General features: G+C 41.4%; 1 protein-coding gene across 2 annotated transcripts in view; it reads left to right on the forward strand.

Moving 5' to 3' along the window:
- usp10 (ubiquitin specific peptidase 10) overlaps positions 1-26,411 on the forward strand; it is a 45,376-nt gene that overhangs the window by 8,472 nt on the left and 10,493 nt on the right. Inside the window, exons 2-7 of one of the 2 annotated variants that reach the window (XM_063012647.1) lie at positions 4,496-4,564; positions 6,769-6,814; positions 7,082-7,141; positions 10,564-11,715; positions 23,510-23,601; positions 24,772-24,881. In XM_063012647.1, coding sequence (XP_062868717.1) covers positions 4,496-4,564; positions 6,769-6,814; positions 7,082-7,141; positions 10,564-11,715; positions 23,510-23,601; positions 24,772-24,881 — 1,529 coding nt within the window. The remainder of the gene's footprint in view (positions 1-4,495; positions 4,565-6,768; positions 6,815-7,081; positions 7,142-10,563; positions 11,716-23,509; positions 23,602-24,771; positions 24,882-26,411) is intronic. The other variant, XM_063012648.1, reaches the window with a different exon arrangement.

Consider the following 26,411-nt stretch of genomic DNA (forward strand, 5'->3'; position numbering starts at 1 on the left):
GGCGAAGGGAAATTCTTTCTGTTGTGGTTGAATTAACCACCCAGAGGCCGTCGGATTACAGTTCGCTGTTTGTCACTTCTAGTGCCGTTTCAGCAGTGGTGCATGTGCTTAAGTTGCACTTTTGCCGGACTCCCTTTTTTATCTGGGTGCTGTTGAATGAAAAGGGGTGGGTGAGGTGTTACTCATTTGCACAGCCTGGTTTGCTTGTCTTTTCCTGCTGAGTCGTAGTATGCCAACTTTCAAATAAACCTCTCATACACGTTTAGAATATTGCTGTGATCCACTCACATCAACGAGCAGTTGAGCAGGGTAGTGTGTATTAAAGATCTCGGCTTCGCCTCTTACTGTGTGTGCTAGGTGCTTAGGGTTGACTCGGTTGTGCTGTTAGTCTGATCAGGATTAAGTTAATTATAGCCTGCTGTGGAAAAGCAGGTTAGCTGCGGGGGCCGGGATAACCGTACTCCGATGAGCAAAGGTTGTGCAAGTTCAGGGCCATTAGTTTAAGGTCTGATGTGTGCATATTATGATAGCAAACTGCTAATAACAATGCAATGCTACAATTTTGTTAATTGAAAGTGCTAATTAATCAATAGATGCTAAAGGTTCTGAAGCCGCAAAACAGTAACTGTTGCAGTTAAAGTTATAAATAAATATGCGGTGCATGCTACACTGCTCAGCCATAACATTAAAACCACCTCCTTGTTTCTACACTCACTGTCCATTTTGTCAGCTCCACTTACCATATTTGTAGTTCTACAATTACTGACAGTAGTCCATGTGTTTTTCTGCATGCTTTGTTAGCCCCCTTTCATGCTGTTCTTCAATGGTCAGGACCACCACAGAGCAGGTATTATTTAGGTGGTGGATGATTCTCAGCACTGCAGTGACACTGACATGGTGGTGGTGTGTTAGTGTGTGTTGTGCTGGTATGAGTGGATCAGACACAGCAGCGCTGCTGGAGTTTTTAAACACCTCACTGTCACTGCTGGAGAGAGAATAGTTCACCAACCAAAAATATATCCAGCCAACAGTGCCCCGTGGGCAGCGTCCTGTGACCACTGATGAAGGTCTAGAAGATGACCAACTCAAACAGCAGCAATAGATGAGCGATCGTCTCTGACTTTACATCTACAAGGTGGACCAACTAGGTAGGAGTGTCTAATAGAGTGGACAGTAAGTGGACACGGTATTTAAAAACTCCAGCAGGCCTGCTGTATCTGATCCACTCATACCAGCACAACACACACTAACACACCACCACTATGTCATAACTGCAGAGCTGAGAATCATCCACCACCTAAATAATACCTGCTCTGTGGGGGTCCTGACCATTGAAGAACAGGGTGAAAGCAGGCTAAAAAAGAATAAATATATGAATAAATAGGGGGAAACAAAGTACACCTGGGTCACTTAGGGCAGTGGTCCCCAACCACCGGGCAGTCCGTGGGCTATTTATTACCAGACCGCACAGAAAGAATGAATAATTAGAGATAGCTAGAATCACTGCTTCTATTTCGGGTGTTATTGTCTTATTGTCACTCCTAGATGGGAGCAGCGTCTCGTTGCAGCGAAAAAAGCTCATTTCGTTCCGTGAAATTATATCTTATATGAAACTGGTCCGTGGTGCAAAAAAGGTTGGGAAATGCTGACTTGGAGAATACCTGTAAAGTTCATCTTTGTGCTATGTGTAGTCTGTTTTACTATGTTGCTTGTTTGGATATGAGATGTATTTGGTGTTGATTGTGCATTGTAAAAGTTAAAGGCTGTGAAATACAGGCATTTTTATGTTCTTCAGCGAATCGTATCGTTTATTCACTCACATAGTAACACTGAAGGTTGGCTGAAGCAAACGAGTCAACGTTCTCTAATTACATGACTCGTCACTTCTAGCTTGAACTTTCCCCCAGCTGAGTACATTGATAAAACGTTTACCTGGACAGATTCATAGAGCTGGCACAGACTGTTCTGATCACCTTCAGGTGTTTTTTTATTTTCTCCCAATGATTCTGTATAATAAGTAGCCAAAGCTCATACAGTGAACTAGTTGTTTCTTGGTTCAGCAGTTGAGCCACATACAGGCCAGAGCTCCAGGTTACACCTACTGTTCTTATTTTACGTCTTGTGGATATAAAACATGCCATTTAGAACAGCGGTGTCATATAAAAAAAAAATTTTACGGACCGGCGGGGGGAGGCATTAAAAATAAAATAACTATACTGCTCACAAATGAGCTTTTTTCGCTGCAGTGAGACACTGCTTCCACCTGGGGGTGATATGAGATGATAAACACCAGTGTGTTGGAAATGGAAGCAGTGTTTTCATGGCTGATGTAGCGATCTCTAATTATTTATTTTTTTCTGTGCGGCCCGCTACCGGTCAGTGGCTCGGTAGTTGGGGACCACTGATTCAGAATACAAGTGATGTTATTGTACGAGTAATTTCTTTTCTATTTAAGATACACAGACAGGGCGGCACGGCGGCTCGGTTGGTCGCCTCACAGCAAAAAGGTCCTAGGTTCGATCCCCAACTGGGGCAGTCCAGGTCTGCGTGGGTTTCCTCCAGGAGCTCCGGTTTCCTCCCACAGTCCAAAGACATGCAAGTGAGAGGAATTGGAGATACAAAATTGTCCATGACTCTGTTTGACATTAAACTTGTGCACTGATTAATCTTGTGTAATGAGTAACTATGTTTCTGTAATGAATGGAACCAAAGTGTAAACCATGATGTAAACATCCTAATAAATAATACAAAAATAAGATACACAGACAGTATTTGTATGTACTCCTGTCATGCTTACTGATTTACTGACTGCCTAGTAAACTTGGGAATTATGACACAATGCCCTTAACTGCTTCATTATCATTAGTTTGTTTGGAAGCCAGTTTTGTAACATACAGGTGCCAACTAAGCATAGTTAAATGACTAGAGATAATTATTTTGGTTTGCCTAAGGCCAACCCAGTTTGCACAAGTTGTTACCTTGCAGCTTTTCCGCTTTGTTTTTACAGTTCAGTCTGATTGAACTTTAAAATGTTCTTCACCAAACTGGGTCAAAGCGCCACCAATGACTGTTTCTTCTATTGAAATTGATTCTCAGTTTCACAAAACCCTAAACTGTTGAATGCAACTTGTAAATGTAACTTGTTTGCTATACAATCCAAAATCAGAAAAAGTTGGAACAGTATGGAAAATGCAAATAGACAGTTTTATCCCAAGATATTTCATGATTTGTCTGCTCAGCTTCATTTCATTTGTCAATATACCTCCATTCCTGCATTTCAGGCCTGCAACACATTCCAAAAAAAGTCTAGACGGAGGCAATTTAGGGCTAGTAATGAGGTGAAAAAAGTAAATAATGATGTGATTCCAACCAGGTGATGTCAACAGGTGATTGTAATCATGGTTCGGTACAAAAGTAGCATCCAGGAAAGGCTGAGTCTTTGATGAGCAAAGATTGCCAGAGAATCTCCAGTTTGTCAAGAAATGTGTTAACCTCACAAAGATTGGAAGGGATTTGTATATTTCTCCCTCTACAGTGCATAATGTCATTAAACCATTCAAGGAATCTGGAGGAATTTCAGTGCGTAAAGGCCAAGGGGTGCAAGCTTAAGCTGAACACGCGTGATCTTCGATCCCTCAGACGGCACTGCATCAAGAACCACCACTCAACAATAGCTGATATAACCACACAGGCAAGGGATTACTAGGCCAAACCTTTGTCGAGCATTTTCCATGCTGTCCCAACTTTTTCTGATTTGTGGTTGTAGAATGTCAAACTTGTTTTTGTCCTGACCAGATAGTCTCTGAATTTGCTGTTTCTGGGTTCAATGGTCTTTATAACAATTAACTACTTAAAGCTGCTTTTACATGATTGTTTGCCTCCAGGTGGTAAGCGCCAATATGCACCCAGCCTAGAAGGAAACCTGATGGTTGGCCTGAAAGAAGCAGGAACATCAGTTACACACGAATCACTTCAGATCTAAGGACAGAAAAAAAATCGTTTTACTTGTCTTGTTTGTTTATACAAAGTATCTCTATCCCAATACTGCTGAGGTCAGAGTTTGAATGTCAGCTGTGCTATCGACCAGCTACACTGACACATTTGGCTGTCTATGCAAGGGAGAATGATCAAGCAGTGATTCTTCAACACTGCTGCAGTTACTTTTGGAATACACAAACAAACTTCATGAGATTCACCCCAACATCTGTAGTAAACCAAAAACGCACCATGGAAACAGATCAAGTAATATACAATAGATGTAGAATAGGCCATTCCAGATTAACACACAATCACTTAATACTAGAAAAAGACCCCACATTTTGCAGACTGTCACATACCAGTTACCATAAAACACATCCTGATCAGTGCCCAAAATACAGTAAAAGACAAAAATCTACATATGCCCAAAACATTAATTTTATTAACCTGTGCTATTTTAAAGTTTAAGTGTAGTGAAATAATTGTCTCATAAATATTGTTTTGTTTCTTTTAACAGTACATCTTTGGGGAGTTCAGCCCGGACGAGTTTAATCAGTTTTTTGTGACTCCCCGATGTTATGTTGAGGTAAGTACTTAGTATTCCCCCATTTAATAGTTGTGTTTTTTTTGTTTGTTTTAGAATTCTTGACACTGTCTTGCTGCCAGTTTTTGCACTTTTGTGAAAATATGTGATTTATAATTTGTTGAAACATTTCCACTTAAGAACTCTAGGTGGTGCAAGTGTACCAAAATGATACATGTGACTTTTCCGGTAGCTTTAGTTTAGTTTTTTATTGTTGGGGGGGGGGGTGTATGGGGTGTGTCACCATAAAACACATCAAACCGAATTCAACAGTAAAAGCCTACATATGCCCAATACATTAAAAGAATCTCTTAAACAGGATTATACAGAAATAATCATCAGTTTACTTAATAATATAGAACTGAAAACACATACGTTTGTGTATATATATATATATATATATATATATAAGCCCAATATAGAATTTTCAAAAATAAAATGAAATTCATAAACATTATTATAAATAGCTTCACTTTTGTCAACAGGATCGATGAGTTTCCAGTAGGGATGTAACGATACACTCTACCCACGATACGATACGGTTCACGATACGATTTTTTCCCGATTTCTTTAAACAAAATTAAAGTAAAGACAAATTATGACAAAGTTTCCTTTTATCATTTCTCTTAAAAAAAAAAAAAAAATAGAATACTGTATGTGTGCTTATCTTTTATTTATCTAAATAAAAAACAAAACAAAATCAAAACAATGCTGCACATTTCCCCTCACATTTCACATTTTGTGTAAAAAAATGAAATTTTAAAACAAATCCCACATTGTATAAATAAATAAATAAATAAATAATACAAACAAAGAAAGTAACTTTAAATAAATAAACTAAGCTTTTGCCTGTGCTCCTTCCAAGCTTGGTAAAGTGCTGGCATTACAGTATAGCTAAAGTGCGGGCACGATGGAATGCAGTATTTAGGCTCCAGTGTGTTTTCAGCTACTGAAAATGGCCTCATATCTTTTGCCATGAAAATACCAATGCACCTCATGTAAACGTGCTTGTCAGCGTAGTTTTCCCTTTTATGAATGTTTTTCGCTCACGCGGGGTGACCGGAGCTTCTCACTGTGGTGCCGGTTTATATGTTTATTATGTTCGTTGTGCTATTTGTGTAGTTCAGTATCCTGTTGTTTTTGTTTTGTTTATTATCTTCTTTCATTTTCGGTCTTGAGGAAGCCAAAATGCTGCCATACTTCTGATTTGAAAGAGGAGGGGGCATCCTCAAGTTCTACATCTTCGCCTACGGTCACCTTTTTTCTAGAACTGTGTAGTGTCCGGGTTGCCAAGTCCGGCATAAATCACCACTGCAACCTTTGAATTTTCACCTATTTTGAATAAAGCTCGATGTGGCAACCAGGCCAGGTGCAGTGCCATTTGCTGTTTAAAGTGAATATCGATTCATTTTACTTGAATTACCGATTTAAATCGTGGCAAAAATGTATTGGTGTATTGGTGCATCGTTACATCCCTAGTTTCCAGTGCTAAATTTGAATATACTCATTTGATCATACCATAAATAACACAACCATGTGTATAAATTAGCGTAAAACTCAATTAAATAAAAATGTCCTCCATTCTTTTTTTCTTATATTTTATTTATGCATTTTCTCCCAGTTTAGTGTATCCAATTAGTCTTCCTCTACTAGGAACCCTGATTGCATCCAAGGAGTGTATATTTGCCTGACACACTCCCTCTGACACATGCGCAGTCTACTGTTCCCGTCCTATTTTCCTATACTTCGGTGGAGGCCAGTCTCGTGCATGGAGAGTCACGCACTGCTCTTCGCGTTCCTCCACTTCTGCACAGGCGCCTTGGTCTACAATCCAGACCCAACCTTCTTTCCAGTCCGGTCTTTTCCCACCCAGCAGATTAGTGGCCAATATTGTCTGTTGCAGGCACTTCCAATTGTGCCTGCTAGGGGGTGTCCAGCCGACCGCTAGCAGAGCTGAGATTAGAACTCGGAGAGTTTAATTTCTTGTATCTAATGCAACTCTTTATTAATCATACTTTGCTTTTGTTTTTAGTGTACGCTTGCCATAAGCGCTGAATATCCACACCACTTTTTTTTTTTAAATCTACAATTAAATATTGACTTACTACTTTAAAGTACATGTTAATATATGACTAGTATTAAAAACATTTTACAATTTGAGTTTTAATATTTGTATTAATTGTTTTTCTTTCTTTGCCCATGAACAGCTTCCACCCTTCAATGACAAAGTCCCCTGTGTCAGTCATAACTCAGGTAAGGACAGTTGCACTACATTCAGTAAAATATTGTTAATGCGTTAGAACAAGTAAATGTTATATGTAACAGTCACACACTTCCATCTTATTCAGCTGTTCAGACTGAAACAATCCTGTCCTCATGACTGCCTTTTATCTTAATCAATAAGTAGTTATTCAAAAATTCTTTCAGTGTCTAATTTAAACTTGATCCTTAAGTGCCAACAATCACAATTCCTGATTCCTGAAGAACTGATGTTTACCCTGATTTGTATTAATCATTTAGGAGGTTACTGCACTCTTGATGTGCCGTACATTACGGAATCAATGAGACGGCAGGTTTGCGGTGAGTTGTGGGTCCGACACACGGCTCCTTCTACTTCTTTTATTTCTTTTTTTTTGCTGCCAAATCTCAGCCCGATCTAAACCAACGGCTTTCCCAACTCTTGACTTTTACCAGCCTCCCCTTTCATTTCTGCCTGTTTACAATCTCTGAAGCTTTGCATGCTTAGATGCCAGCAGGTTCTTCTCTGGCCTGTCGGTGCATCTGTACAGCAGTGCTTGGAGTTGATTTAAGGTTTTCAGATTCATTACACACTGGAGTTTTCTCTCACTAATAACCCGTACTTAGCCGAAAGCTTTGAACAAGCGCTGTGTTACAGTGTCTTTATGGATTCCTAATATGGACTGCAACATTCTTATCTTTTGGTATCTGTTTAAAGACTCCGCCCCCCTTTTCACCCTGAACTGAAACCTGTTAAATACATACTAACTGAAAACATCCTGGACACGACTGGATCGTTGCACTAAAATGTAATAACTTTTTTCCCCTCCTGTCATGACTGCTTTCAGTGGCTTGCAGTTTGTTGGTATAATATTAAACCTGAATGCATTTCAGAATATATATACACTGATCAGCCATCACATTAAAACCACCTCCTTTCTTGTTTCTACACTCACTGTCCGTTTTATCAGCTCAGCTTACCATATAGAAGCACTTTGTAGTTCTACAATTACTGACTATAGTCCATCTGTTTCTCTGCATACCTTTTTAGCCTGCTTTCACCCTGTTCTTCAATGGTCAGGACCACCACAGGACCACTACAGAGCAGGTATTATTTAGGTGGTGGATAATTCTCAGCACTGCAGTGCCAATGACATGGTGGTGGTGTGTTAGTGTGTGTTGTGCTGATATGAGTGGATCAGACACAGCAGCGCTGCTGGAGATTTTAAGTACTGTCCACTCGCTGTCCACTCTATTAGACACTCCTACCTAGCTGGTCCACATTGTAGATGTAAAGTCAGAGACGTTCGCTCATCTATTGCTGCTGTTTGAGTTGGTCATCTTCTAGACCTTCACCAGTGGTCACAGGACGCTGCCCATGGGGCGCTGTTGGCTGGATGTTTTTGGTTGGTGGACTATTCTCAGTCCAGCAGTGACAGTGAGGTGTTTAAAAACTCCATCAGCATTGCTGTGTCTGATCCACTTGTCAGTGTCACTGCAGTGCTGAGAATGATCCACCACCCAAATAATACCTGCTCTGTAGTGGTCCTGGTAGAGTCCTGACCATTGAAGAACAGCATGAAAGGGGGTTAACGAAGCATGCAGAGAAACAGATGGACTACAGTTAGTAATTGTAGAACTACAAAGTGCTTCTATATGGTAAGTGGAGCTGATAAAATGGACAGTGAGTGTAGAAACAAGGAGGTGGTTTTAATGTTATGGCTGATCGGTGTATATATATTTTATTACTTGTGATGAATTAATACTGTTCTTTATTTCAAATCTGTCTCTTATTGCTTTAATTCTCACAGCACAGCAAGCAGCTTTGTCTTAACATTGGGTACTGGGGCAGTTATTAAATGCATTGTAAAGTGTGTTGTGTTATATGCAGTTGTGTTTTTCCACATTGTTCTTTTCTGTTAGTAACCACATTGAAGACATTTTATTTTTATTAGTCATGAACAAAATCCTTTGTAATCTTGAATATTTATAGGAAATGATCATAATTGGCTTTTTTCAATTACAGAAAATGCTGTATAATGCCATAAATGTATGTAAAAAAAAATATATATATATATAAGACGGTGCATATTGTTGACACACATCTGTGCACCCTTAGTATTTCTTCTATCCAGACTACTCAAACACAATTGCCCATGTTTGAGGGAGGGTCTCTTTCACTGCACTGGTCTGGGTGCCTGTGCATTTGGGAAGGGGCAGTCACTTTGAGCTTAGCATGGCTCTGTGTTGGAACCCATCGCAGGCAGGTGATAGTACACGTGTTCCTGGGGGTGTCTGCACAACACTGTCAGTGTCTACATATAAACACCTCAGTGTTCCATACAGCACCCGGAACACCTCAGTGTTCCATACAGCACCCGGAACACCTCAGTGTTCCATACAGCACCCGGAACACCTCAGTCTTCCATACAGCACCCGGAACACCTCAGTCTTCCATACAGCACTCGGAACACCTCAGTGTTCCATACAGCACTCGGAACACCTCAGTGTTCCATACAGCACCCGGAACACCTCAGTCTTCCATACAGCACCCGGAACACCTCAGTCTTCCTTACAGCACTCGGAACACCTCAGTGTTCCATACAGCACTCGGAACACCTCAGTCTTCCATACAGCACTCGGAACACCTCAGTGTTCCATACAGCACTCGGAACACCTCAGTGTTCCATACAGCACACGGAACACCTCAGTGTTCCATACAGCACTCGGAACACCTCAGTCTTCCATACAGCACCCGGAAAACCTCAGTGTTCCATACAGCACCCGGAACACCTCAGTGTTCCATACAGCACTCGGAACACCTCAGTGTTCCATACAGCACACGGAACACCTCAGTGTTCCATACAGCACCCGGAACACCTCAGTGTTCCATACAGCACCCGGAACACCTCGGTGTTCCATACAGCACTCGGAACACCTCGGTGTTCCATACAGCACCCGGAACACCTCGGTGTTCCATACAGCACTCGGAACACCTCGGTGTTCCATACAGCACTCGGAACACCTCGGTGTTCCATACAGCACCCGGGACACCTCGGTGTTCCATACAGCACCCGGGACACCTCGGTGTTCCATACAGCACCCGGGACACCTCAGTCTTCCATACAGCACCCGGGACACCTCAGTCTTCCATACAGCACCCGGGACACCTCAGTCTTCCATACAGCACCCGGAACACCTCAGTGTTCCATACAGCACTCGGAAACACCTCAGTGTTCCATACAGCACTCGGAACACCTTTCCAGTGTCCTTCCACATCGGTTGAAGACCCCACCCACTTCGTTCATTTTATGAACCTTTATTTAACAAAGTACAGTAAAGATGTCCAATGTTTTTACGGACCAGCTGAATTTCGTTTGCTTTTTCTTGAAACAAGCAGAAATGTGGTTGTATTAACCCCAGCATATGCATATCAACTGGCTTTTGTTACTCTCGCCCAAAGTTGGCCATGCTAAAAAAAAAATCATACCTGCCACCAACAACTATATTGAACTCAGTTATTCAGATCACATCTGATGTTTGTTATAAATATTAACTATTAATAGTACACATTTAGCAGCTGCAACATGACTGGCTATTTGAATTAATACATAAATTGGCAGGTGTAAATGTGTTTCTAATAGAATGACCAGTGAGGATGTAGTTATGCAAAGTGGTTACAAAACAGATCTTTAAACCCTTCATTATTTGTATGAACAAACTGTTCTTATTTGTATGTGCTAACATGACTATGCTGTTTGCAGGAGAAGACTACCAACACATTGAGTTTGGTGTGGACGAGGTGATGAGTTCAGAGTCGGTGGCGGTGAAGGACTCTCTCTACAAAGTGTCCAGCACTTTAAACCCACAGGCTCCTGAATTCATCCTGGGATGCCAGCCGGCTCAGAAGGCACTGCAGGCCGCCGCCCCGATTGGCAGCGTTTCACACAATGCCGATTTTAATTCGGTGGATTGTGCTGACTCTGAGCCTTTGGCCCTGGACAGCCAGCAGGCATGTTCTGACATAGACGGTGTCTCTAGCGGCCTTGGCCAGAGAGAGCGCAAGAAAAAGAAAAAACGACCTCCGGGATACTACAACTATCTGGAGGGCAGCGATGGCGGCGGTACAGTTGACGGAGTGACGGGCACTGGCCTAGTAAACGGACACGCCCTGAGCACTTCAGCCCTCATGTCAGAGGACATGGGCAATGAGGTCCTGCCAGATACTGACCTAACTCCTTCCACACTTGCTTCCACCCCATCCACAGCTCACTCTGCCCCACCTGCCAATCAGAGGACTTGTGACAGCCCTGATGAATCCTCTTTGGACTTGACAAGCGGAGCTGCATCCTTATCGGAGTGTAATGCTGCGTCTTCTTCCTCTTCTTCCTCCTCCCAAAGCGGTGCCCTGGCTGACAGGGCCAGGACTGCAGAGCAGCATACTGAGCCCTCTGCTCTAGAGAGCCCTGAACTGCAGGGCAGTGGTGGAAACAGCCCCTGCCCGACCTCCCCACCTCCTCCTCGTTCTACTGCTGTGGTCATCGCTGCTTCTGCTACTACTGATGAGGACGTGCACCAGGCCAACGGTATTTCAGAGCCGGTGTCAGCCAACAGACTTAAGCTGGCCGATGTCCAGTCAGACACTGCTCTGGCTCCTCACTCCTCAGACTCTGATGTCCAAGCACCTTCACTCGTTCCTGCCACAGCGTCTGTACCGAACGCACCCAAATCCTGGGCTAGTCTCTTCCACAAGTCCAAGCCTTTGCCTGGAGGCCCTCAGGCGTATGTGGAGGTGAAGGCTGCACCTGTCACAGTGCCTGTGGCGGCTCCTGCGTCCGAGCTGCCTGAGAAAGCATGCGACGTGAGAGAGAGCCCAGTTCCTGTCTCTGAGGACCCCATGGCCCCAAAACTGGCAGGTATAGTATCTGTACAGCAAAAGTTCAGAAAGTCTACATACGTTTGTTATATCCCAGTTTAGGTCATATATGCTATTAAATGGTCACATAATGTACTTCATTTAAAAGGATGTGATGTCATCATGCGCTCCAGGCCGTATAATACACTTGTGGCCTGTTAAGTCACTAAACATATATAGGTCTGCTATTAAATGGTCACATGGTAACGTATTAGGTTGTGTTGTTATAATGTGCTTCAGGCCGTGTAATATACCAGTGACACGTTAAGACACAATGAATATATATAGGTGTGCTTTTTAATAGTCACATGATAAAGTGCATTAAAGTGTGATGTCATTATGCGCTTTAGGCCATATAATACACCTGTGACACGTTGGGGCATAATGAATATATATATATATATATATATAGGTCTGCTATTAAATGGTCACATGGTAAACTATCAGGATGTGATGTCATAATGCGCTTCAGGCCGTGTAATACACCTGTGAGTTAAGACACAGTGAATATATACACCGATCAGCCATAACATTAAAACCACCTTGTTTCTACACTCACTGTCCCTTTTATCAGCTCCTCTTGCCATATAGGAGTACTTTATAGTTCTACAATTACTAACTGTAGTCCATCTATTTTTCTACATACTTTTTAAATCTCCTTTTACTCTGTTCTTCAATTGTCAGGACCCCCACAGGACCACCACAGAGCAGGTATTATTTAGACGGTGAATCATACTCAGCACTGCAGTGACACTGACATGGTGGTGGTGTGTTAGTGTGTGTTGTGCTGATATGAGTGGATCAGACACAGCAGCGCTGCTGGAGTTTTAAAATACAGTGTCCACTCTATTAGACACTCCTACCTAGCTGGTCCACCTTGTAGATGTAAAGTCAGAGACGATCGCTCATCTATTGCTGCTGTTTGAGTTGGTCATCTTCTAGACCTTCATCAGTGGTCACAGAATGCTGCCCATGGGGTGCTGTTGGCTGGATATTTTTGGTTGGTGGACTATTCTCAGTCCAGCAGTGACAGTGAGGTGTTTAAAAACTCCATCAGCATTGCTGTGTCTTATCCAGTCATACCAGCACAACACACACTAACACACCACCACCATGCCAGTGTCACTGCAGTGCTGAGAATGACCCACCACCTAAATAATACCTACTCTGTGGTGGTCCTGTGAGGGTTTTGACCATTGACAAACATAAATAAAGTTAATAAAGGTTTATTATTAACCTTTATTATTAAAATTAATAAAGGTTAAATAAAGAATGTAGAGAAATGGATGGATTACAGTCAGTAATTGTAGAACTACAAAGTGCTTCTATATGGTAAGTGGAGCTGATAAAATAGACTGTGTGTAGAAACAAGGAGGTGGTTTTAATATTATGGCTGATCGGTATATATATATATTTATATATTAGGGCTGTCAAATGATTAAAAATTTTAATCGAGATTAATCTCAGAATTTCATATAGTTAATATAGCATTTAAAAAAAATCTGTGTAAATGTTATAGAAAACAAGGTTTTTTAAGTGAAATGTTACCATTATAATGAAGAACACATTTTATGCTAAATGTACTTATGTTAAAAACTGCTGGGACAAGAGAAAACTGTAAGGGAGTTTTATTCACTCACATACTAGGCAGTAATACTATCCAGCAGAGACCCTTGACTTCGTATATATGTCAGATTGTAGGTTAGAATTTCTCCATCAGCAAACATTGTAGATCAGCGGTGCTTTAGGTGGGATAAGGCGTAGTTATTGTAACAGACTTTTCTGTGGTTGTATCGTGACAATGGTTTGATGGCCGTTTCTACACGAAGTGAGTGTGTTTTGACCCTTTGGGGCTTCCATAGTTCATGGAATAGCATGCTTGGCTAACGCGATGACTCTAGCTGTCCGCTGTTCGGTACCGTAACAGAAAAAGTAATGAAAGTGTTCTGCTCCCGACAATTTGTGAATATACCGTGTATTTATTTCTTTATTAAGCGAGTGCATCACTACGACGCTCGGTTACATTTGAGAAACGCTGTCTAATGAGAGATGCCGTGCGCGGTCAAGTCTCAACATGAACTACGGATGACTTGCCAAATAGAATTTGTGTTAACGGCACTATTTTTTTAAATCGCGTTAAAGCGTTATCATCGCGTTAACTTCGACAGCCCTAATATATATATATATATATAATTATGTGGACATCTTTCCATGAGGTTTTTTGACATTATTATTGTGTATCATTGTCATAAAGCATTCATCATTTAAAAGGACAGGCACTGAAGTCAAAACATATTAAACCATTTTAGAACAGTATCCAAAATATGTGGATGCCTGACCCTGACCTTGAGCTTGTTGATTATCCCATTCCACATACTTCGTGGCCATAACACCTGGCACTGTTCTTCACTTTCCCTCACAAAATGTATCTGTGAGAACTAGTTCCCTTTCAGTAAACAGGTCCGGTCAGTTACTGATGTTTGAGGACGCGTTCTAATTCATCTCAAAGATGTTGAGATCCTGATGGTGGTTTCTCGTGGTACGCTATTAAACGCAGCAGCTGTTATCGGGCATAAAGACCTGAATGACTTTGATAGGTGCCAGATCTTTAGGCCTAGCAAAGAACTTATTAATGTCAGAGAACATGAAAGCTATGGCATTTGGTGCCAACACAAGGGCCACTGTGGCTCCAATTGCACATCATTTAAATACTGTTGATGAACTGAATGTGTCAGCATGATGCATGAAACCCTGCAAGAGTATTGCAGGCCAGTAGGGAGTTAATGCTTACTCCTGTTCACTGCCCACCTACAGTTGGCATGCTTGCATAGGTCAACCGGTCTGAAGAATCCACAGTTTTGGCAGCATATCAGACTGGGGGTCTAATATGTCTAGTGATTTGACTCGTCAGTGTGTAGTGTAACTTGTACATATTTTCCAGCTTCACTGGTAATTCCCAATAATTGATGTGGCACTATAAACTGGGTGAATGATTCAATTAAGATTCTGTTGTCTCTGCATATTACAGACGGACATGTCACTGGTCTGCTTTTTATTGCTTTATTTAAGCTGTTTGAGAAAACAGGTGCAATTCTTTAAAAACAGCCTTTGTAATTATTATATTATTTTTTAAATTGTGTGTTGGAGCTCCATCTGTGCACTGTGCTTTATTATCGTATTACCACAAGGGGGCAGTACTAAAATGTTGTTTTCTTTAAAATGATTTTTATCTTTTTAATTTTTTTAAGCACTAAGGGCCATGTAAGCTAAGAGTTCATGCTCATGAGTCATGGATTTGCAAGCTTGTTTACTACATTTATTTAAAGGAATTTGGTGTTATTTGTAAAGACTTGTGTTCACTAAAATCACCAGCAGGTGGAGTGAGAATTCCACAAGCTGTTCTGGTGAGCCATTACGTATTAGGACACAGTTGAGCCTTATGCCACTTCAGATATTTTTACTTCCAGTAAAGCATGGCATTTTGTGGCATCATACATGCCTATCAAAATCATTATATTTATATTTACATTTTCAGCATTTAGCAGACACTTTTATCCCAAGTGACTTACAGTATACAGTCTAAGCAATTGAGAGCTAAGGGCCTTGCTCAAGGACACAACAGTCCAGTGGCAACCTGGCAGTAGTGGGGCTTGAACTGGCAACCTTCTGATTACTAGTCCAGAATCTTAACCACTAGGCTACAACTGCCCAATTAACAATGATAATTTTTTTTTGAAAAATACTAGACTGATAATACACGTCTAGAACTAAACACAGAAAGGACACTAGACAAAGAACATGAATAAATAACCTGTACAAGATCTAGATACCTATCTTGCCATGAGAATGACCAATTTGTAAACATGGCGTTAAACAACAAACAAACAAACAACTGCCCAATTATATGTCCAATGATGCAGCCATTCTCATTTGTCATATTATGTTATGATAACCTAATAAAAAATGTCATGGTGGTGCAGTACATGTGACCATTTAAAAAAACCTAAAAGCAGGTTAAAAAATTAAGATCTATTTGCAGTTTAATATAAACGCCATTATTTGTGTTTTGTTGAATTGATTAATTTATCTTAGGACCCATTTATCCTCAGTGCAATCTCTTTGCAATCTCTTTGTTTTGCCATGTGTATGACACCTTGTGTCTTATTATGCATTTTCTCCCTTTTTCTCCCCATTTTTAGCGCGTCCAATTTTTTCCCAATTGCTTAATGTCTCCTCTACTGGTGCTGACCCCCACCTCTGTTTGAGGAGAGCGAACTGACGCACGCACCTTTTAACTTGCATGAGGCGAGTTCTCATGCCAAACATCCTTGTGCTTGGAGAGCCCATTATCAGCATTATTCCCCTACTCTGTACAGACACCGTCAATCAGCCAGCAGAGGTCATAATTGCATCAGTTATGAGCTCCCTATCCGGCTCCCTTAACTGGATGAACAACAGCCAAACGGTGTTCATCCCAGTCGGGATGGCAGAGCTGAGATTCGATACAATGTATTTGAAATCCTAGCTCAGGCCCAAGCACCTTGTGTCTTTAAACTGGCATATTGATGTTGCTGTGCTATTTATCATATCCAAATACTGAAGTCATAGATTCGATTCATTTTGATCAAGTACATAGCAAGCAGTCACTATTATTACTAATACTAATATGAAATAGGGTAACATTGGCGCTATGCAGGCTTGTAGAGCAAGCAATTGTAGTCTTAAGGATTATGGGTAAGACTTTACCAAGGTGCCAATCAATTCACTTAATCGGTTAGGATAGTAATAAAAAAATTTGCGTAATTGCTCTTATTTAAGAAACCACATCTTTATAGGGAGTTTGTTCTAAGAAAAAAATATTACAAAACCATATACTTTACAAGACAAGAATTTGTATTAAACAAAATGTATCTTGGCATGTTCTCTTCTGTTTTTAGTGACCTTCACAACATATGGCAGATGGCTCCTAAAGAGGGGACATACAGAAGTCCTTCAGCAGGGCACATTTTCTGTATTGCGGGTGCTCTTGAATCCCTTTCTCTGTATTATCTATTCACTATAAGCATTATATGAGAAGACTTGGTGCAGTTAATGCTGGCATGGACAAATGACACAGTTTACCGAATGCAGGGAAGCATGTGTATTTCTGAGCTGACACTTTATTTGAGCCGCATTTAAAATGTTGGATTGTGAAATATCCACACCTTAATCTGGGGTTTTCTGTTTATGTAATCATTGTGTAGTTATGAGGTGTAGAATTTGAACACTGCCAGGTACCTATAAATCACTGGAAGTTTCTCAGTTGACATTGGGTTAACCACTAAATGTTGGAATCTTTCTCCAAACATTTAGGAAAAACTGATAAACTCGAACCACCTTGTTTTGTAAGAGTTGTAAACAGCTCTGAAGACTCTTCATCGATGTTAGGTTCTAATTTACCCAGAACTGCTTACCCAATTTTCCATAAAGTCATCATAAAACAGTGCGGCAGGTAAATATTTTGTCCGTTCGTTTGGTTCATGTGGCTTGACGTAGATTCCAGGTCTTCTTTTAAGAGTGTGTAGAAATAAATTGGGTTTTATTGTGTGCTTGAACACATGTTAACAATATTGTGTGGCATTTATGAGGGTCGGGGCACAGATGTGGTTTTCTCAAAGTGCTCTAATGGCTCGAAAAAGGTATATTTATTTATGGAGCTAGCTCTTAGTACATAACAATACAGTGTTTGATCTTTTTTTGCTGTTTAATCATTACATAAGACCAAGATTGTCTTCAGTCAATGACAGTTTCAGGATTTTAATATACAACCTCAAATCAGAAAAAGTTGGGTCAGCATGGAAATGCAAATGCACAGTTCCTTACATTTACTTTGACTTTTATTACATTGCAGACAGGATGAACCTGAGATATTTCATGTTTTGTCTGGTCAACTTCCGGCATTTCAGGCCTGCAACACATTCCAAAAAAAGCTGCGACAGTAAAGCATTTACCACTTTGTAGTGTTGCCATTTCTTTTCATCACACTTAAGACATATGACAAAATAAAAGCTGAAACACTAAATCACTTGGTATCATCAGTGCCAAAACGTCTTAAGATGTGTAACAGTTTGGGGTGGTTGTCGCATTTTTCATTTCAAAATTTCTCCACACATTCTCTATTGGGGACAGGTCAGGACTGCAGGCAGGCCAGTCCAATACCCGTACCCTTTTCTTCCGCAGCCATGTCTTTGTAATGTGTGCAGCATGTGGTTTTGCATTGTCTTGTTGAAAAATACATGAACGTCCCTGGAAAAGATGACGTCTTGAAGGCAGCACATGTTGCTCTAAATTCTCAATGTACTTTTCTGCATTAATGCTGCCATCACAGCCCCATACCATGACAGACCCTGGCTTTTGGACTTGTATCTGATAACAGTCTGGATGGTCTTTTTTGTCCTTGGTCTGGAGCATACAGCATCTATTTTTACCAAAAAAGTTTTAGAATGCTGATTCACCTGACCACAATACACGTTTCCACTGTGTGATGGTCCATCCTAGATGCCTCAGAGCCCAGAGAAGTCGACGCCGCTTCTGGACATGTTTGACATAAAACTTTACTGTGCGAAAAAGAAGCCTTAAGTGGCATTTGTGCATGTAACTCTGTATTGTAGTGCTTGACAAAGGTTTGCCAAAGTAATCCCTCACCCATGTGGTTATATCAGCTATTGTTGAGTGGAGGTTCTTGATGCAGTGCTGTCTTGACTCACTGGAAGTCCTCCCGTTTCCTTGAATTGTTAAAGATGTTATGCACTGTAACGGGAGAAATATGCAAATCCCTTCCAGTCTTTCTTTGAGGTACATTTGTTTTCGATCATTTTCTCACATATTTGTTGACAAACTGGAGATCCTCTGATCATCTTTGCTCATCAGAGACTCAACCTTTCCTGGATGCTGCTTTTGTACCAAACCATGATAACAATCACCTGTTGATGTCACCTGTTTGGAATCATATAATTATTAATTTTATTCAAAGTAATACTTATAGTAGTTTTATTCAATACAGTCTTATTATGATATTGATTTTACTGTAAACAGATGTGTGCACTCTATGATTATATTCAGACCAGTTTAATATTTTTTTTAATAATTGTGAATTCAAGCAGCCCTGATTGGACTGTAGGTAGATCTGAAAGGTTGAGTTTGGATTGTACAAAGCCTTCACCACTGATTTTTTTCCCCCTAAAAATATTAAGATCAGCCTGAAGTTGAAAAATCACTTGAGATTGTTGGAAGCATCTAAACATAGTAAAGGCCAAGCTAAGTCCCGGAAAGTATTTCTTAATGACTTTAGCTGTAAGCGTTTATGGAAAATGCTTTTTAACTGTTATTTGCTGTTTTTCTTTCTTTTTGAAAGTAATTCATCATCTGTCAGGGTTTACACAGTGACGGGATAAAACCTATTTTCATGGAGAGTGAGACATAATGGTGGAACCACATTTTTTCTTGGAGATTTAGTAGTAAACAATGTTTTACGACTCTCCATGATGTTTTGACCTTTAAGAGAACCTATGTCGGTGGAGGATTATGTATAGCTCCCCGTCGAGTTGTCAACGAGATGATTTACATTCAGTCTGAGCGGTTGTTTTCTGCCTCGTCTCCTTTTCTAAGAATTGGGTCATAAATGTAGTCTTGCTTTTACTGTGAGTTTAAGTGCCAGTTTTCAGAGCACTCAAACGCTTATGTTCCACTTTAAATCTGTGTGTGACCCTAAATCCAGGTATTTTCAGAACTAGCATAGTAAGACCTCCCAATTTAGCCCAGCGACATTATTCAGAGCATATATACACTCTAAACTTTCTTTCCTTTATCTTCTAATTTAGCCCTTTCCAGTGCCCAACTGTGAACCTGCTGCCACTTGCACAAACCCCGATCTGATCAAGGAGAGCCAGATCATCACACGCCCCTCCGACACGTGGCGTATCAGTGGCCGCTTCTCATCACCCGCCATATTAAATTTTTTTTCCCTTTTTTTCTCCCCTAATCTAGTCGTATTAAATTACCCTCATAACGTTATGCTTCACCTCCACCGATACAACCCTTTACTGCTGACTGAGGAGCTTCGCCGCGGGCACACGCCCCCTCCGACACGTGTGCAGTACCAACATCTTTTTCACCTGCACGAGGCGAGTTCATATGCGGATCAGCTTTGTGTACAGAGAGCCACACCCTGTCCACATTATTCCTCGACTCTGCAGGCGCCATCAATCAGCCAGCAGAGGTCGTAATTGCACCGGTTATGAGCAACCCTGTTATGGCTCATCCCACCCTGTGAACAACAGCCAATCGTTGTTCATGTAGCCGCCCAGCCCAGCTGGATGGCAGAGCTGAGATTCGATACGATGTATTTGAAATCCCAGCTCTGGTGTGCTAGTGTATTTATTAGCGTATTGGCTGATTAATTTGTACGGAAAGCCAAGCTAAGCCCCATGTGACCCCACCCACCACACAGGCTCCAGGACATTGTGTATCGCAGCGGCAGGTGGAAGAGACTATGTTTGACCGGCCCCCCTCGACCACAGCCAGTTGTGTTTATGTGGACACCCAGCCAAGTCGGTGGCTCTGCTAAAATTAGAACTCACAAATTCGAACGCTGCAGTGGTGTGCTAGCGTGTTAAACCACTGCACCATCTGTGCGTACAGGATCTGTTGTGTTTCTACATCAGAACGTATGAAATACTGCTTGCCCTTTTGTTCATCACAAATCACATGCAACTTACTAAATAGATGATTACCTGCAATATCTAATTATGGTACAACTTGTGTGCACACATTGTTTAAGTATTGCACCAAATTATTTAGTACTTCTGGCAAAAACTGTAAGTCTGTAAGCAACACATCACATTTACCAACACTCACTTGCCTTTAGGGGCAATTTAGACAATCCAGTTTATCTATTAGAATGTTTGGAGCATCTAGACGAGACTCAGGCAGGTATTGTAAAGACCTTACCAAACTTTATACAGGTCCTAACTCAAAGTACGAATCGAACCCAGGTCCCTAAATTGCGCAATGTCTCACTACATGCTGTTGAAATACAAAACATGGTGGCTTTAGGTTTACATAATGCAGTTTGCACAGGCCTTTTTTCTTCTTGTCTTTTTTATTGAGTTGTAAAGGTGCACTTTTGACATATTAGTAAATACTGTGGCACCTTGAAACTCAACGTCAATTGGTGCTGGGAGTGGCGTTGAGTTTAAAAGGTGTGAGAGTTAAGGCATTTTATCCCCATAAGGATGTACAGTGTATCACAAAAGTGAGTACACCCCTCACATTTCTGCAAATATTTTATTATATCTTTTCATGGGACAACACTATAGACATGGAACTTGGATATAACTTAGAGTAGTCAGTGTACAGCTTGTATAGCAGTGTAGATTTACTGTCTTCTGAAAATAACTCAACACACAGCCATTAATGTCTAAATAGCTGGCAACATAAGTGAGTACACCCCACAGTGAACATGTCCAAATTGTGCCCAAATGTGTCGTTGTCCCTCCCTGGTGTCATGTGTCAAGGTCCCAGGTGTAAATGGGGAGCAGGGCTGTTAAATTTGGTGTTTTGGGTACAATTCTCTCATACTGGCCACTGGATATTCAACATGGCACCTCATGGCAAAGAACTCTCTGAGGATGTGAGAAATAGAATTGTTGCTCTCCACAAAGATGGCCTGGGCTATAAGAAGATTGCTAACACCCTGAAACTGAGCTACAGCTTGGTGGCCAAGGTCATACAGCGGTTTTCCAGGACAGGTTCCACTCGGAACAGGCTTCGCCAGGGTCGACCAAAGAAGTTGAGTCCACGTGTTCGGCGTCATATCCAGAGGTTGGCTTTAAAAAATAGACACATGAGTGCTGCCAGCATTGCTGCAGAGGTTGAAAACATGGGAGGTCAGCCTGTCAGTGCTCAGACCATACGCCGCACACTGCATCAACTCGGTCTGCATGGTCGTCATCCCAGAAGGAAGCTGACGCACAAGAAAGCCTGCAAACAGTTTGCTGAAGACAAGCAGTCCAAGAACATGGATTACTGGAATGCCCTGTGGTCTGACGAGACCAAGATAAACTTGTTTGGCTCAGATGGTGTCCAGCATGTGTGGCGGCGCCCTGGTGAGAAGTACCAAGACAACTGTATCTTGCCTACAGTCAAGCATGGTGGTGGTAGCATCATGGTCTTGGGCTGCATGAGTGTTGCTGGCACTGGGGAGCTGCAGTTCATTGAGGGAAACATGAATTCCAACATGTACTGTGACATTCTGAAACAGAGCATGATCCCCTCCCTTCGAAAACTGGGCCTCATGGCAGTTTTCCAACAGGATAACGACCCCAAACAACCTCCAAGATGACAACTGCCTTGCTGAGGAAGCTGAAGGTAAAGGTGATGGACTAAACCCAATTGAGCACCTGTGGCGCATCCTCAAGTGGAAGGTGGAGGAGTTCAAGGTGTCTAACATCCACCAGCTCCGTGATGTCATCATGGAGGAGTGGAAGAGGATTCCAGTAGCAACCTGTGCAGCTCTGGTGAATTCCATGCCCAGGAGGGTTAAGGCAGTGCTGGATAATAATGGTGGTCACACAAAATATTGACACTTTGGGCACAATTTGGACATGTTCACTGTGGGGTGTACTCACTTATGTTGCCAGCTATTTAGACATTAATGGCTGTGTGTTGAGTTATTTTCAGAAGACAGTAAATCTACACTGCTATACAAGTTGTACACTGACTACTCTAAGTTATATCCAAGTTTTATTTCTATAGTGTTGTCCCATGAAAAGATATACTTAAATATCTGCAGAAATGTGAGGGGTGTACTCACTTTTGTGATACACTGTATGGGGAACCTGTTTATGCGTTCCATGGTCCCGTGGAACTGCATATATTTTAGGCTCATGTAAAATAATGGGGTTGTTTTTGACACTTATACACTGAAAATAACTCAAATATAATATAAACACTAAAATACAATTAAAAATAGTTAAAAATCTATAAAAATACATTAAAATCTGCACTTTACTTTTACTTCCTTATGCTTTTAATCGTGGAGAAAACTTATGAGCAGTAATAATTAAGAGGTTTAGTGTTTCTATGTCGTTCCTTTAATACATTAAGTCACATCTAAGCTTTTTTTTTATTGATGTGTTTTAAACTCTCTCGGAAAAGCTGATTCTCACCATACCTCAGAACCTCGAGCAATAACACAAGTTTAAAAGTGAAACAGGAGGAAAATCCAGCTAAACACAGATACATGTGGAGCTTTCAGAGTGATTTTGACAACTATCCCACACAGATTTGTCTCGTATTCGCACTTTGATGAAGTTTTACCCCACCACTCAACAAAGTGGCATTTACACACACACGTTGAGTTTAAGGGTACAGACTTCTTGATGAAGGGCGTCGAGTTTCAAAGATTTTGAGATTAGTGGGACGTTGTGTTACAAGGTACCACTGTATAACATTTGAGCGCAGGCAGCAGTGACAAACATCAAACAAAGACAGCTGGAATTAAATATGAATACATTGTACTGTAGTTCACAGTGCCACGTTACCATGGGAGCCGTCTCAGTGTCCCTTCCTAGGCGTGGTATAGCATCTACCTCTGTCTGTTTGCAATCGCTTCCTGTGTGTGTCAGTCATGCGATGCAAGCAAATAGCGATGGAACATCTTTGGTCCCCCCTCTGTTCTTTTTTTTAATGCAACTTTAAAGTATTTTATTTAACCCTTCTTTGGTGTCAATTTTCTCCCCTTCTTTTCCCATCAGAACTTATCGAGAATGTGAAACTGATACACAAGCCGGTATCTTTGCAACCAAGAGGACTGGTCAACAAAGGAAACTGGTGTTATATCAATGCTGTATCCTTTTTCCAGCTTTGGCTAAGGTTTTGGATGAAGGTAAAATGCACAGTTTAGCAGTTACACTGATGTACAAACCAAACCCTGTTTCTAAAAATGTTGGGACATTTTGAAAATGCAATGAAAATAAGAAACTGAGTTGTTAATGCTTTTGAAATGACTATCCTCTGGCAGCTTATAGTATAGTGTTTTGTGTACATATGCACTGATCAGCCATAACATTAAAACCACCTCCTTGTTTCTACACTCACCAGAAGCACTTTGTAGTTCTACAATTACTGACTGTAGTCCATTTATTTCTCTGCATACTTTTTAACCTCCTTTTACTCTGTACTTTAATGGTCAGGACCACCACAGAGCAGGTATTATTTAGGTGGTGGAAGATTCTCAGTACTGCAGTGACACTGACATGGTGGTGGTGTGTTAGTGTGTGTTGTGCTGGTAGGAGTGCATCAGTTTTTAAATACCATGTCCACTCACTGTCCACTCTGTTAGACACTCCTACCTAGTTGGTCCACCTTGTAGATGTAAAGCCAGAGACGATCGCTCATCTGCTCATCGCTGCTGTTTGAGTTGGTCATCTTCTAGACCTTAATCAGTGGTCAAAGGATGCTGCCCACGCAGTGCTGTTGGCTAGATATTTTTGGTTGTGAGGTGTGTCTGATCCACTCATACCAGCCCAACACACACTAACACACCACCACCATGTCAGTGTCACTGCAGTGCTCAGAATGATCCACCACCCAAATAATACCTGCTCTGTAGTGGTCCTGTGGGAGTTCTGACCATTAAAGAACTGGGTAAAAGGAGGTTAAAAAAGTGTGCAGAGAAACAGATGGACTACAGTCAGTAATTGTCGAACTACAAAGTGTTTCTATATGGTAAGTGGAGCTGATAAAATGGACAATGTGTGTAGAAACAAAGAGGTGGTTTTAATGTTATGGCTGATCAGTGTATGTATAAATATTGTAGATTCTTGTGCTCAGAAATGACAGGATCCTTCAATATCACTTGACTAGTCTGGGTTTAAGTATTAAATATTTTAACAATCACATTTAATGTTCTATAAAGAATTTTACAGGGCTAGTGTGAATAAAGTAGTATCTAGTCCACTGTTTTGTCCTAGTGCTTTTCTGTTCTGCTTATAAAGACCTTGACTCTAAGTCTAAGATTCTGCAGGCACTGATAGCGTGCCCCCCAATGTACCACCTGATGAAGTCTATTCCCATCTTTAATGAGACGCACAGACCCTGCACCTCCACCCCCATGATGGACAACTTGTGAGTCTTTCTGTCCTCTTTCTGTCTTGAGTTCTTTTCTTACTAGTGCATTTGGTTACGTATTGATCAGGTGTTCGTCACCAGATACCTTACTGAACACACATTTAACACGATCTTATCTTGTAATAGGGGAAGCTACCCCACTGTGACATTTGCCAAATACACATTTCTATCAATTCTATCCTTTCCTGCCATGAATATAACCATTGTGTAAACATGCCGTAAAACATCTAAATCAGAGGTCACCAACACGGCAGGGCATGTTCTAAAAACCAGCACTAACGGCAGCGATAAAACACGCTGGCACACCAGAGCTGGGATTTCTATACATCGTATCAAATCTTAGCTCTAATGTAAATAATGACATCCTTTCATTAATTGGGTGGGTAGCCTTGTTGCCTCACAGCAAGAAGGTCCTGGGTTTGATTCCCAGGTGTGGTGGTCCGGGTCCTTTCTGTGTGGCGTTTGCTTGTTCTCCCCATGTCAGCGTGGCTTTCTTCTGGGTGCTCCGGTCTCCTCCCACAGTCCAAAGACATGCAAGTAAGGTGAATTGGAGACACTAAATTGTCCATGACTGTGTTTGATATAACCTTGTGAACTGATTAACCTTGTATAACGAGTAACTATCGTTCCTGTCATGGATGTAACCAAAGTGTAAAACATGACGTTAAAATCCTAACAAACAAACTACAGACTTCCAAAAAGCTCCTGAATGCAAGTAACAGAAGTTGTCCGTTGGAGACTTAATGGTTGAGAAATTGATTTGGATTTGCCAGCATAGAGAAGGGTGGTCTGGGGCTATTTTCATGGTTTAATCTGGGCACACAGTGACAGTACAGTGAACTGTGTGCTTTAAGCTGTATGATAAGAGAATGAGGAAGGACCAGTGCTGTGGTATTCAAAGTTAGACCTAAAAATAGTCTGGTGTGTAAGAACCTTTCTAACCTGCACAGAGCTTTGACTTATCAAAGGCCCTATCATACCCTTGGGATGAATTGAGATTTAACTGGACTTAACACCAGGCCTATTTACCTTACTAAATAATTTGTGGCTAAATAAGTTCTTATTGATTTTTCAGTATCTTGTGGAAAGCTTGCCTTGTAGAATTAAGGGCAGTAGTAGAGTTATTGGGTGGCCAAATCATATAATCATGTGGCTCGGTGGGTAGCACTGTCACCTCATAGCAATAAGGTGTGGGTTTCCTCTGGGAGCTCTGGTTTCCTCCCACAGTCCAAAGACGTGCAGGTGAGGTTAATTGGAAATAAAATATTGTCCGTGACTGTGTTTGACACGGGTAGCACTGTCGCCTGAGTTTGCGTGTTCTCCCCGTGTCTGCGTGGGTTTCCTCCTGGAGCTCCGGTTTCCTCCCACAGTCCAAAAACATGCAGTCAGATTAATTGGAGACACTGAATTGCCCTATAGATGAGTGTGTGTGTGTGTCTGCCCTGCGATGGACTGGCGCCCCGTCCAGGGTGTTACTGTGTGCCTTGAGCCCACTGAAAAGCTGGGATAGGCTCCAGCACCCCCTGC

This window comes from Trichomycterus rosablanca, chromosome 17 (genome assembly GCF_030014385.1).
Source record: "Trichomycterus rosablanca isolate fTriRos1 chromosome 17, fTriRos1.hap1, whole genome shotgun sequence".
NCBI classification, from domain to species: domain Eukaryota; kingdom Metazoa; phylum Chordata; class Actinopteri; order Siluriformes; family Trichomycteridae; genus Trichomycterus; species Trichomycterus rosablanca.